The sequence below is a fragment of the Pteronotus mesoamericanus genome, unplaced genomic scaffold, assembly GCF_021234165.1.
Source record: "Pteronotus mesoamericanus isolate MK-2021 breed Mesoamerican mustached bat unplaced genomic scaffold, CSHL_Meso_final contig_53, whole genome shotgun sequence".
Taxonomy (NCBI): domain Eukaryota; kingdom Metazoa; phylum Chordata; class Mammalia; order Chiroptera; family Mormoopidae; genus Pteronotus; species Pteronotus mesoamericanus.
This window is the reverse complement of record NW_026555195.1, coordinates 6,866,611-6,879,814: the sequence shown is the minus strand read 5'-3', so window position 1 is coordinate 6,879,814 and position 13,204 is coordinate 6,866,611. Positions and strand designations below refer to the sequence as shown.

Below are 13,204 nucleotides of genomic sequence, written 5' to 3'. Positions count from 1 at the left end.
AGCATTCTTGTAACCAAGTTATTTTCGTTTGAGAAAGTTATTTTTTGTGTAAAATAATGCATTATTTATGTTAGCATGTAATTAACTTATTGTTATTTTTAGATGAATTGATAAATATTTTAAAATTTCACAGTTTTAATTTGTAGCATGGCAATGTAATTTCTCACATAAACAAAAGCATTTCAAGGCAGACAGTAATTTTTAAGAATTTAAGAAGGCCCTGTGATAAAAAAGTATGAGCGCCACTGACTAGGGAATCGAAAAAAAAATAGAATGACTGAGAACAGGAAGGGTTAGTGCAATAGAGTTCTGTTAATATTTATAAACAAAATCTTGCAATAAGTTCTTGAATAAACAGAAAATTACTAAAATATCAAGGAATATTCAGGAAAAAAGACTTCGCAGATGAGACAGCTTAGAGTTGAACGCTGGAGGTTAGAAAGGGGCAGAAATGAGCAAGAGCGGGCGCAGCGCAGAGCCGCGCGTCCAGCCGAGTCTGCGGGGGAGGAGCCACCGGCCAGCAGTCGGGGGGGCGGCCCGCTGGTCTGTGCGCGGAAGGAACCGGGCAGTGGGCGGGCCAGGTCCTGGCGTGGTGGCTTAGCTTGCGCGTAAGGCAGAAGTTTGACCTGAGCTAGGAAACGGTGGGCGGGGGTGTTCGGAGGGCACTGATGAACTGCAGTGGAGGAGGAAAAGCGGGTTTTATTTTAGGAAGTACAGTGCATGGACCTCGTGTTTGATGACCAAGATACAAGGGTATTGTCTGAGAAACCGGGCTCCCGCTGAACTGACTTAAGTTAGGTGATGAGGGCCTGGACCAAGGTGACGATGCCCCGTGGAAGTGGGGAGAACAGCCACGCTCCGAGCTGCGGGGCAGGGGGAGTGTGGAGTTGGTGAGGATTTGGTTGGAAGGTTGAAGGAGATCGGTTCACTTCCTCTGCTCAGGTTGCTCGGTCTGGTGGAGAGAGACAAAATAAATTCACTATTTTAGTAGACAGTGAGTTATAGGAACAGATTTTTTATTTTATTTTATTTTTTAGCTGAGGATGGCAACCTAGAGATGGGGGCATGAGGTGAGTAAGTAGAAATTCCCAGAGGTGGAATGAGTAGCAATTAACCAGGCAGCCAGATGGTGAGGTTTTCCAGGCCGAAGTGGCAGAGCAACGGCTTGGAAGCCTGCTGGCGCCGAGAATTCCGACTGCAGTGACCGCTCAGTGGGGCTGCCGTCGCCGGAGGCCGCCGGGGGCGCGGGAGGCGCGGAAGGCGCGGAAGGCGGCGGCGGAGGCCGGGCCGGTGGGCCGGTGGCGGAAGGGAGAGGAGGGAGGACTGGGGGTGGAAGTCCAGTTAGGACTGTGTGCGTGCGATGCTTCGTTGCAGGCCTGAATGGAAAGCTCTTGGCAGCGAACCAGGTAACCCAGAGTTTGGTTGTGGATAAGAGGATTAAGAATAGAGCTTTTCACAATCTGCAATTAAAGTGATTAGAAGAAAAGGAATTAATGAAGAGAAAAGAAGAGGCAAAAAGAGTGACCAATCATGTCTAGTAGAAGTCACGTAAAATGGGGGCTGAAGAGTGTCCCTTGGTTTTGAAATAGGATAGAGGTCCACGATGCTTTTCAGGAGCGCTAGGTTACCATTTGTTGAGTCACTTTCTGACTTTGGGGATGGCTTGTAACCATCTGCAGAACTAACTGAGGGGCAAACCGGGGGGCCTTTTGGGAGCTGCTCGGCTGGTGTGGAGGAGTGAGCTGTTAGGAGCCAAATTTGAAATCCAGAGACATTTTTTCCCCATTCTGTTGGCTTCCTGTAGTAAATATCACTTATTTTGTCTTTTCTTTTTTTTAAGATTTTATTTACTTTTATACAGAGAGGACGGGAGGGAGAAAGAGAGGGAGAAAAATATCAATGGGTGGTTGCCTCTCATGCGCCCCCTACTGGGGGCCTGACCCACAACCCAGACATATGCTCTGACTGGGAATTGAACCGGCGACCCTTTGGTTTGTAGGCCAGTGCTCAAGCCACTGAGTCATACCAGCCAGGGCTGTGTGTCATTCTTATTAATAAATTTTAAAGTATTGATTGTACATATCTTGTTTTGGGACAGTTATCAGATAAAAATTACATGTTGTGAAGTATCTGCAGTAAAACTCTAGACATATATAGATAGACATTTAATGGATAGCTAATATGTTAATAAAACCATTTATTACTATGCATATGCTTAGTGTGGGTAGATGTGTTTATTTTGTTATAGTTGCCTTTTGCAACCATTGAGAATTTATTGCTTTTTCATTTAATGAGAAAGTCGTGTGTGTGTGTGTGTGTGTGTGTGTTTTCTTAGCAGTCTAAGAAAAATATTTTGGGGAAGGAGTGTTTTTTTCTCTTCACTTAAATATGTAATATTGCATTTATCTTGAGTCATAGATCTCATTCAGTACTATGGAAAGAAGGGAAAGAAATTATTTAAAAACAACAATGACATACACAAACTTTACTACATTAGAAGCATTTTTTTGTTTCATTTTTAAAAGGTTTGAAATACATCCTTGACTGGTATGTCTCAGTGGATTGAGTGCCGGCCTGTGAACCAAAGAGTCACCGGTTTGACTCCCAGTCTAGGGCACATGCGTGGGTTGCAGGCCAGGTCCCCAGTGGGGGCGTGTGAGAGGCAACCACACCTTGATGTTTCTTTCCCTCTCTTTCTACCTCCCTTCCCGCTCTAAAAACAAATAAAATTTTTTTAAATATATATATATTTTAATTTCTTACTCAAATGTTTGATCAAGTGTTCAAGAATGAGAAGAAATATATATTTCTGAGCGATATTGACAGGTCATAGCAAATTTTAGCTCATTAATATCACTGCATTTAAATGCTAGGATGTCATTTCTCTCCAGTCCTTCATTGAAAGAAAGGACAGTGTCTATGCTTTTTGTCACTGAAATTTTATAAACCCTGGATGTATTTGTTATTGGTAACGTGACCCATATGTTTGTATATAAATTTTGGAGGGGATGAGGATGAGAAGGTTCTCAAATGAATTATGAAATTTTATTCGTTGCTTTAAAGTAAGTACTTTATGTAAATATACCTTATTCTGTGTAATAAAAATTGAAACAATACCTAGTCTGGTATCAAGTGTGCTGCTAACTAGGAACCTCCCCGTGGGTGTTTCGTGTGCCAGGGGAGTGCTGGAGCAGCGGGCTTAGATGCCCTTTTACCAGTGGGGCCGATCTCAACAGTTTGGTACATTTATAGTTACAATTCTGCTTTCTCATCTTTTTTTCAGCCGCTATTTAAATAAGGCTTTTTATATCTGGTCCAAGAAAGATAAATTCTCATCTACTTTTATAAACAATGTGATATCTCACACTGGCACGGAACATTCTGCCCCAGCCTGGATGCTGCTCTCCAAGATTGCCTGCTCATCCCCCAAGCTGGACTACACCAAAGTCATAGAGTCCTGGGAGAAAATCAGCAGGTTTGCGTGCTTATAATTTAGCTACTGACGGACACACTAAAGATTCTTGGAAATAAAGCTCATGTCTTAAAGAAATGGGCTATTTTATCGGTATTAGTCTACACAGATCTTTTTTTTAACCTTAGGCTTATAAACAAACATGAAAAGTAAGAATCACTTTTAAGCTTTCGGTTTACTTTTTGTCCCAGTACTTTCAGTGCCTTAATGCACTTAAAACTTGAATCCCAAACCATGCTACCCTGGTATTAATAATCCAGAACGAAATTATTTTGTTGGCAGCAATGTTCACTTGGTTCTACGTGATATTTCTTCTGCCTTTTTCTTAGTCAACAGAATCCCAATTCAGACACTTTAGGACATATTCTGTGTGTTATTGGACATATTGGGAAGCATCTTCCAAAGAGCACCCGAGACAAGGTGATTGGTGAGTGTCTGCTGGAGGATCTTGAGAAGGCATTGCTTCTCACTTACATATATGTATTTTAAGCAGTTAAACCTCAAGGATTTTGACTTCCCTTTCAGATGTTGTCAAGTGTAAGCTGAATGGATTCCAGTGGTCTTTAGAGTTGATCAGCTCAGCTGTTGATACTCTGCAAAGACTCTGTAGAGCATCTGCAGAGACACCTATGGAGGAACAGGTACACTACAAACTTTCCTGAATGTTTGCCATTTATTTGTACTTACTAGACATATTACTCTTTTGAAGTTTGAGAAATGTTCTCTGTAGAGAACCTGTAAGAATGACTGGTCCCCAGCAGCTGTTACTACAACAAAAGGAAACACTTAGTATGAAAAGCAGTTGACATTTTCCAGGAAGAACTTGGCTGCTAAAGACATACAGGTCCTTTAGGAAGTCACCGCCTTGGTGCAGACAACCTTGGTGCAAGATTGTCTAATAAGGTGTGCTAGGTGCCTGTGATAGTTTCAAGTATACGCTTTCTTCACATATACCCTTATTTTAAGAATGTTTCATAGGTGATTTCCTACCTAGTCAGGAGCTTAAAGAGATAGGAAACAAAAAAAAAGGGCAGAGAAAATATAAAAAGAACCAGTCTAAAATGAAGGATACAGTATCTGAAATGAAGAATACACTAGAAAGAATCAATAGCAGATTAGAAGAAGGAAAGGATCATGTCAGCAATTTGGCAGACAAGATAGCAGAAAACACTTGATCAGAGCAGCAAAAAGAAAAAAGAATTTAAAAAATTGAGGATGGTTTAAGGGACAGTATGAAGCATAACAACATTCACATCATAGGGGTACCAGAGGGAGAAGAGACCAAGCAAAGAATCACGAAACTGTTTGAAGAAGCAGTGGCTGAAACTTTCCTAACCTGGTGAAGGAAAAAGATACAGAAGTCCAGGAAGCGCAGAGAGTCCCAAACAAAAATGAACCCAAAGAGGCCCATACCAAGACACATTGTGATTAAAATGGCAATACTTGAAGACAAACAGATAATCTAAAGGCAGCAAGAGAAAGACAATTAACTACAAGGAAACTCCCAGAAAAGGAAACGAAGAAAACAATCCCATTTACAATTGCAATAAAAATAAATACCTAGGAATAAATTTAACCAAGGAGATAAAAAACCTGTATTCAGAAAATTGTAAGACACTGCACAAAGAAATTGAAGAAGATACAAGTACATGGAGCATATACAATGCTCATGAATAGGAAAAATTAAGATCGTTAAAATGTCCATACTGCCCAAAGCAATCTATAGATTCAGTGTAATTTGTATCAAATTACCAATGGTGATTTTCACAAAAGTAAATCAAATAAACCAAAAATTTACAGGGAAACACAAAGGACACCAAATAGCCACAACGGTCTTGAGAAAGCAGAGCAAAGTTGGAGGTATCACGCTACCTGGCATCAAACTATACTACAAAGCCATAGTAATCAAAACAGCATGATATTGGCACAAAAACAGATACATAGATCATTGGAAGAAAACAGAGAGGGCCCATAAATGAACTCATGCCTACGTGGTCAATAAATATACAACAAAGGAGGCAAGAACATAAAATGAGGAAAACAAAGTCTATTCAATAAATGGTATTGGGGAAACTGACCAAATGTAAAAAAATGAAATGAGATTATCTTCTTATACAATATATAAGAATAAACTCAAAAAATGTTAAAGACTTAAATGTAAAATTCAAAACCATAGAACTCCTAGAAGAAAACAGGCAGTAAAATCTCTCTTAGCAATTTTTTCCTGATATATCTACTCAGGCAATAGAAATGAAAAAATAAACAAATGGGGCTACATCAAACTAAAAAGTTTAGCTCAGCAAAGGAAATCAACAAAACAAAAAGACAACCTACTGAATGGGAGAAGATATTTACTAATGATACATCTGATAAGGGGTTAATATCCAAAATTTATAAAGAACTCATGCAACTCAACATTAAAAAAATTTTTTTTAATGGGCAAAGGACCTGAACATAACAATAGACATATGAAAGGATGTTCGATGTCACTAATCATCAGAGAAATGCAAATTAAAACCACAATGAGATAATCACCTCACACCTGTCAGAATGGCTATCCTTGGTAAATCGTTAACGCGTGTTGGCAAGGACGTGGATAAAGGGGAACCCTTGTGCGTTTTGATGGGTATGCAGACTGGTGCAGCCATGGCAGAAAACAGGATGGAGGGCTCTCAAAAAATAAAAAATGGAACTGCCTTATGACCTAGGGATTCCATTTTGGGTATATATCCAAAGAAACCAAAAACACTAATTCAGAATAATATATGCACCCATATGTTTATTGCAACATTATTTACAATAGCCAAACTATGGATGCAACCCAGGTGCCCATCAGTAGATGGGTGGATAAAAAAGCAGTGGTACGTATACCCAGTGGGATAGTACTTGGCCATAAGAAAAGAATGAATTCTTACTATTTGTGACAGCATGAATGGATCTAGAGGGTATTATGCTAAGTGAAATAAGTTTGAGAAAGATAAATACCATGTGATTTCACTTATATGTAGAATCTAAAGAAAATGAACGAACAAATAGAAACATTCATAGATACAGACTGATCATTGCTGGAGGGGAGGGAGGTTGGGGACAGGGTGAAAAAGGTGACAGGATTAAGTATAAATTGGTAGTTAAAAAGTAGCTACAGGGATTTAAAATGCAGCACAGGGAATATAGTCAATAATATTGTAATAACTGTATAGTGGATACCAGAAGTATTGGGGAGAAACATTTTGTTTAAGCATATGATTATCTAATTGCTATGCTATATACCTGAAACTGATACACAATAATATTAAATGTAAACTGTAATTGGAATAAAAATACCTGGATCATCATGATGGTTGGCCAGCAGATTGGCAAACACTGAGTTCCCTTTGTGGCAGTGCGCCTAGGCCCTGGGATGATAATTAAGACAGTTTTATAAGCGAACAGTTCATTTCAATGTGATAAAATTATTCCTAAAATAGAAGCGTGCGTCAGTTCACATGGAAGTACTGGGATGGAGCCGCTTAACTGAAGCTGGGTGTTTCGGAACGACCCCTTGGAGGAAGGGAAGCCAAGGAGCCGTCGGATGTGGCAGGCTCCCTCCCTGTCGAGTGCAGTCAGATGCGGGCCAGAGGTGGCGACGCTTGGAAGTCATTCTAACTAATGAGAGATGCTGACAAGTGTCTCTGATGAATACGTTTCAGAAGAATAACACCTATGCATTTTTATGCCCACTTATTACAGTGGTTAATTCACCATTGACATGGGTTAGAAGAATTGAACCATTTCCATTTTCAGAGGAGGAGCACTGCAATTGCAGCTCCCTTATAAATTAGGGCACGCAGTCCACCCCAGTATGGGCCCTTGGCTCCTATGGGGCAACTATTGGAAGAAAATAAATACATATGTGCGTGCGTGTGTATCCATGTATACACACACACATTTCTTTGTAAATTTTACTTTGCCAATTGCCAGACTGCTAAAAGAGCAAAGACACCAACGCATGATGGCTAGGTGTTCCTGGCTTAGGGTTTATACACCTGAAAATCAGAGTTTCTTGAGGAAGTTGTGCCTCCTGAGTAGCCTGATAGACGTGCGGGACGCTTCAGAGCCGACCTTTGCCTTGCACAGGAGCTGCTGAGGCAGGTGTGCGGGGGCGTCCTGTCCACCTGTGTGACCTGCCTCTCCAACATCGTGCTGAAGGAAGGCGGCGCTGGGAACATGGATGAAGGCCTGCTGGTAAGGGACTCCTTTTCTTAACCGTTGTTTTCTCTTTATTTCAGTTGGGGTTTTTTTAAAGATGACTTTGTAATGTGCATCTCCAGTAGTATTAGCAAGAAAGGGATTTTCCTAGCATAGGCCTTACTCGTTTCTTAGAAGAATTTTTTTTGATGACCTATTCATCTGTCTCTCATACTTATTATCTGGGGGAAAAGAGTTGACGGTATACACTTCCTCCAGTTAGATCCTGTTCAATACCTCATCCAGCAGGGAAAACAGTAAGTGTTGTGTCCCCATGGTAGAGTCAGGCTTAGAAATAATAAGGTGAGAAAAATAATAAAGCCAGTATAATTTTTGTTCTTTTGATTGGCTTGGTTCTAAAATTACAATGTGTCTGCTGAGCTTTTTTATTATCAGACTATAGAACTCAGGAATAGTCCTGAGCAATTTTAAAGTCATGTCTAAAATAAAATGAGGCATTTGAAAATTGAAAACACAAATGACTTTGGAGCAGCAAGATTGTCTGACATGCATCCTTGCTTTAGAAACTGGGTCAGCGCCAGGGATTCCTGTGAGCCAACAAATGTGGAGCCTGTGTTCTGATTCGAGTGCCTGTCCGTCAACAAAAAGATGTTTTGGAAATTCTGATTCCAACATCTGACACTTGTTCAGTAAAGAAAATAATGAGCCTTTTTGTTGTTATGTCCTTCAATAGAGGCCATTCTTTTTTTTTTTTAAATTTATATTTAGAGAGAGGGTGAAGGAAGGGAGAGAAACATCAATGTGTGGTTGCCCCTTGCACACCCCAGCTGGGAACCCAGCCCAAAACCCAGGCATGTGCCCTGACTGGGAATCAAACCAGTGACCTTTTGTTCTGCAGGTTGGCACTCAATCCACTGAGCCACACCAGCCAGGGCAGTCGAGGCTGTTCTTTAACCAGAATTGTCTTTTTCCCTCATCTGTTTGAAAATTAGCAGAGCATCTCTCTTCTGGGATCAGTTCCTGCATTACCACCTGGTACTTGTACCTTGTGATGGAAGACCATGTTCAGATTTGTTAGACGGGAAGACCATTTATGTGTGAGATATCGATATGCATACAGTTTAGTAATATAAACATTATTATCGATTGGAGTTCGGATATTTTAGGTCAGAGGGCCATGTGTAGGGTGGTCCTGACCCAGGGTTTCCAGAGGGCCTCGCCCTCCTAATGCATCTGGCAGTCACTGCCCAAACTCAGAAAATGCTTATTCTGACCAGTCAGTCCTCCCACCTCAGGGTTTTTTTCCCCACTGTTTAATATGTCACCAAAATCTACCCTTTAGTCAAAATATAAAACCTACCCTTCAGTGAGAATATAGAGAGAGAAGTTTTACCCTATATATATTGTTCACTTCACTCTTCAAATATTTCTTCAATTCACTAACAGAATGCGTTCAGTATTTTTTAAACCCAAAGTCTTTATTGGCTTTCTTAATCTAAAGTAAGCCTTTATTTAACATTTTACTCTTTAGAATCAACCTTTCTAGGGCTTATAAAAAGCAGCATTACTTGACTATTAAGCTGCACGTCCTTGCTAAACGCACGGTAGTGACGGCTGTGAGGAAGCAGCACTCGTAAGTTTTGGTAGGAGTCTAAACAGTGAACTAATCTGGGGGACAGTTGGGAAATATGTTTTAACATGTACAGCAGTTTTATATGTCCTTTAACCCTGGATGTCACTTCGAAGGAAGTAGAACTTACTCAAAAGTACAAAGGTGTTCATCAGCACTAATGCAAGCAACAACAAAGGACTAGATACAACGTAAATGTTTATTAACAGTGGAATAATGCAATAAATTGATGACATCCATAGTTTGTTACATACTTAGTCATTAAATGTGTTAATTTTCTATATTGATACTAAAGAATGCATAATATTGAAGTAATAATTGCAAACATCAAAATAGCACCATTGGGAAGTGTATTAAAAAAACATAAAGCCATGCGAGTAAAAATACTTTGAAAATAAAGTTACATACAAAATAATAATGATATAATCGTTGGGTGGTGGAATGATAAGTAGGTAATTCTATGTTCCTAGTTACCCATGATGATCCTGGTTTACGCCTCACAGCATAACTATGGACAGCACCCCATTTTACTTGCGAAGTATCTAGATGTAGGTGATAAATCACCTGGTCACCCTAATTTTAGATGAATTTTATTAAGTAGTGACTGAATTTTTAAAATGGCTATTTTTATGAGAAAAGTTATTCTCAGTTCAGGGGACAAAAATGTACTCCATTGATGTGTCCTTAGTCTGGCTCAAGTTAATTTTTCTCTTGCTTAATATTTACTGCAAACCAATTTTCTTTGCAGGTGAAGTACATTTTTACCTTAGGAGATATAGCCCAACTCTGTCCAGCCAGAGTGGAGAAGCGAGCCTTCCTTCTGATTCAGTCCATTCTGGCTTCTTCTGCTGACGCAGATCACTGTAAGGCACTTAAACTCACCCTTTGCAGATGCTGTCTGAGCCTGCGTGAGCCCCGGAAGCTCCGTCACTAAGTCCTTCTTCCTCTCCCTGTAGTAGGCCCTTCTCAAGGCAGCAGCCAAGGAAGCAGTGAAGCCCCGGCCGCTCAGCCGCCCTCCCAGCTCAGAGGCTCTGTCATGCCTTCTGCGATTAGAGCCCATGCCATCATCACCCTCGGTACGTAAGAACAGCGTGCGGGCAGAGGATCGCTTGTGCAGCTCCTTCCCTCCCTGGCTTTTTGTCTTATTTCAGCCAATAACGGGTTGCCTGCTGCTGGGCATCTATCTGCTCCAGCCCTTGGGAGCTTTGAGGCAGTTCTGAAAGGAGCACCCAACTCCTCCCAAGACATCAGACTCAAGACACTCCCTGTAGGAAGCTTTTGTTTTTATGTTAATTTGTTACAGTTATACCTGTCCCTGTGATTTATTTTTTTTATGCTCATAATGTAACACCAGGAAGTCTATTCATCAAGTACTGTGAGGCAGGTACTACACTGAGTTCAGTGTATAAAAGGAGATGGTTTGTCTGATACTTTCCAGGCTGGTAGATGAGCTAGTAAGCAGATTCCTTCACAAACTCAAATTGGTATTAATCTTGTAACTAACCTCTATTTGTAATTTCATTTTTTTCTCTATTGTGATTATGTGTTTTATGCTGGATACGCGCCATAAATGTTTTTGTAATCCTTTTTTAACATCAAAGAATTGTAAATAAGAGCAAAACATTCCCTAGGCCACACACACACCCCACAAACCAACAGACCTCAACAACAGCCTCCTTCTGTGAAAAAGAAATAAATGAGTTAGCTTTCTTTCCTAATTACCTAGCTCAAGAGTTCAAGTTCATCGTTAATTTTATTGGTCATTTTTCAGGGAAGTAGATAACTCCAAGATCCAACTGTTGTCTTGAAAAGAAAGATAATTTTACTATAGAGAAGGGATATATATCTCATGAGATCCTAGAGGGTTGGGGGAGGTGTTTTTTCTTAAGCTATTTTGCATTTTCTAATATTTAATATGGGTCTGCCTGCCTTTGGTTTTGTGTGTGTGTGTGTGATTATTGACATGTTTTAACTTGATTAAATAAAATCCATAGCAGCATATTTCTGGAGAGAGTGTAGGCATCTGTGCGTGCAGGGACAGAGTAGAGCCATGACTTCCTCTCTTCTGTGACAGGTAAGCTGTGCTTACAGCACGAGGATCTGGCAAAGAAGAGCATCCCAGCCCTCGTGAGAGAGCTCGAGGTGTGCGAAGACGTGGCCGTTCGCAACAATGTTGTCATTGTTCTGTGTGATCTCTGCATCCGGTACACTGTCATGGTGGATAAGTACGTCCCCAATATCTCCATGTGCCTGAAGGATTCGGATCCATTCATCCGAAAGCAAACGCTCATCTTGCTTACCAATCTCTTGCAGGTTCGTATCAGCATTAGGTCTGTCTGTTCTTTGTTTCCCTCCAGCATGGCTTCTGGTTTAAGGGAGCATTTGAGTAGCATAGGAAATGTGTTGCTCGGTAGTAGAATCTCAAAATAATTAGCCTCATCCTTGGTTTAAAATAATCACTCTTCTAATTGAACAGCCTTTTAAACAGATTGTTACTTCCTAAAATTTGTTTCGGGCATTTGTTCAGGTATCCTGTCAAGCAGCATAAATTTTCACTTTTGCAAATAAATGACATGTAGAGAAAGCACACTCGGTAAACAAGTAGTTCTGTTTCCAGTTCTGCTATTCTTGACGTTTGCACAGGTCAGGGTTTCTCAGATGTGACACCCTCATTTGTAAAACGAGCATCCCCCCGTTTCCCTGGCTGTCTCCCAGCGTTGCTCTGCATATGCAGAGACCTTTCAGTGCGTCAAAGACCTCAGCAAACTGTGAGGCTCCTCAGAGAGTGAGATACTTTTCACCCACGTTAAGAACGCATGTTAGGCCTACGAGGAGGGGAAAATAGTATTTGATCTTTAAAAAGAGGACATTGAACGAAGATGTACATCTATTCTAGGATGTTCTGAATACTCATGTTCTCATACGTTATGTACCTGCCGAAGGAAAAGGTGGCACTCCCTTTTAAAGGCATGTGCTGTGAGTCATTGTCTTAATACAGTACAAGATTTGGTGCTGCTCTGCCCCCATGTTCCTCCACTTCTCTCAGGACTAATGGCTGGTATTGCACCTACCAGGTGCTGGGAAGTGAGCGCTAACGAACTGCTCTTGCGCCACAGGCAGACTTGAGTGGCTGACGGGCAAGAGGTTAAGCAAAAGGAAGTTCAAAGTTGGTTTTATGACTGAATGCTGTTAAGGGTTCCGTATTAGAAATCCTCCTCACTCATGTCGTTTCTCTTTGTACAGGAAGAATTTGTGAAATGGAAGGGCTCTCTGTTCTTTCGCTTTGTCAGCACTCTGATAGATCCACACCCGGACATCGCCAGGTAAATTTTTCCCTCATGTGTCAGGCAGCAGAATGACCGACCTAACTTCTGGTCTGTGTTAGATCTCTTTTCTTTAACGTTGGCTTAGAGTTGAATTATTTAGGATTCAGTGAGCTTTTGGCGGTTGCCAGAAAATTAGCAGATTTCTGAAATACCAAGCTTTGAACAAGCTTTATTTTGCATACAAGTTTAAAAAAAGAGTCATTCAGATTGACCATTGAATAATCTCAGTGTTGACCACATTTGCCAACTTTGTTTACTCTTTTTAAAGCAGTAGTGAAGGAGCAGTTTGTGCCTTTGCCGTAGTAAACTACAAAGTAGTAGCCATTAGATGCAGACTTTACTCTGTTGTTTTCTAGGCCAATAAAATCGGAGTTTTGAGAGAGTTGAGAGTTTCTTTTAAGTGCAGAAATCTTAAAAAGAAAGTCTAGGAATTAAGACACAATTGCATAGTATGAAATAGAGTATACAAATTACAGAGTTCCTTGCAAGTGGCTGTTTCTTAAGAATTGGAAGGGAAGGGAATTGCTTTGTCACTTCTTAATTCCTGCCATTCAGTAATTTTTTTAAAGATTTATTTCAAAGGATTGA

The 13,204-nt window shown here is 40.6% G+C and overlaps 1 protein-coding gene across 1 annotated transcript in view; it reads left to right on the top strand.

Moving 5' to 3' along the window:
- The window catches only part of NCAPD3 (non-SMC condensin II complex subunit D3), a 55,953-nt gene that overhangs the window by 26,423 nt on the left and 16,326 nt on the right, over positions 1–13,204 (top strand). Inside the window, exons 17-24 of the mRNA XM_054579476.1 lie at positions 3,284–3,475; positions 3,802–3,899; positions 3,998–4,113; positions 7,589–7,696; positions 10,039–10,153; positions 10,250–10,366; positions 11,365–11,603; positions 12,534–12,613. Coding sequence (XP_054435451.1) covers positions 3,284–3,475; positions 3,802–3,899; positions 3,998–4,113; positions 7,589–7,696; positions 10,039–10,153; positions 10,250–10,366; positions 11,365–11,603; positions 12,534–12,613 — 1,065 coding nt within the window. The remainder of the gene's footprint in view (positions 1–3,283; positions 3,476–3,801; positions 3,900–3,997; positions 4,114–7,588; positions 7,697–10,038; positions 10,154–10,249; positions 10,367–11,364; positions 11,604–12,533; positions 12,614–13,204) is intronic.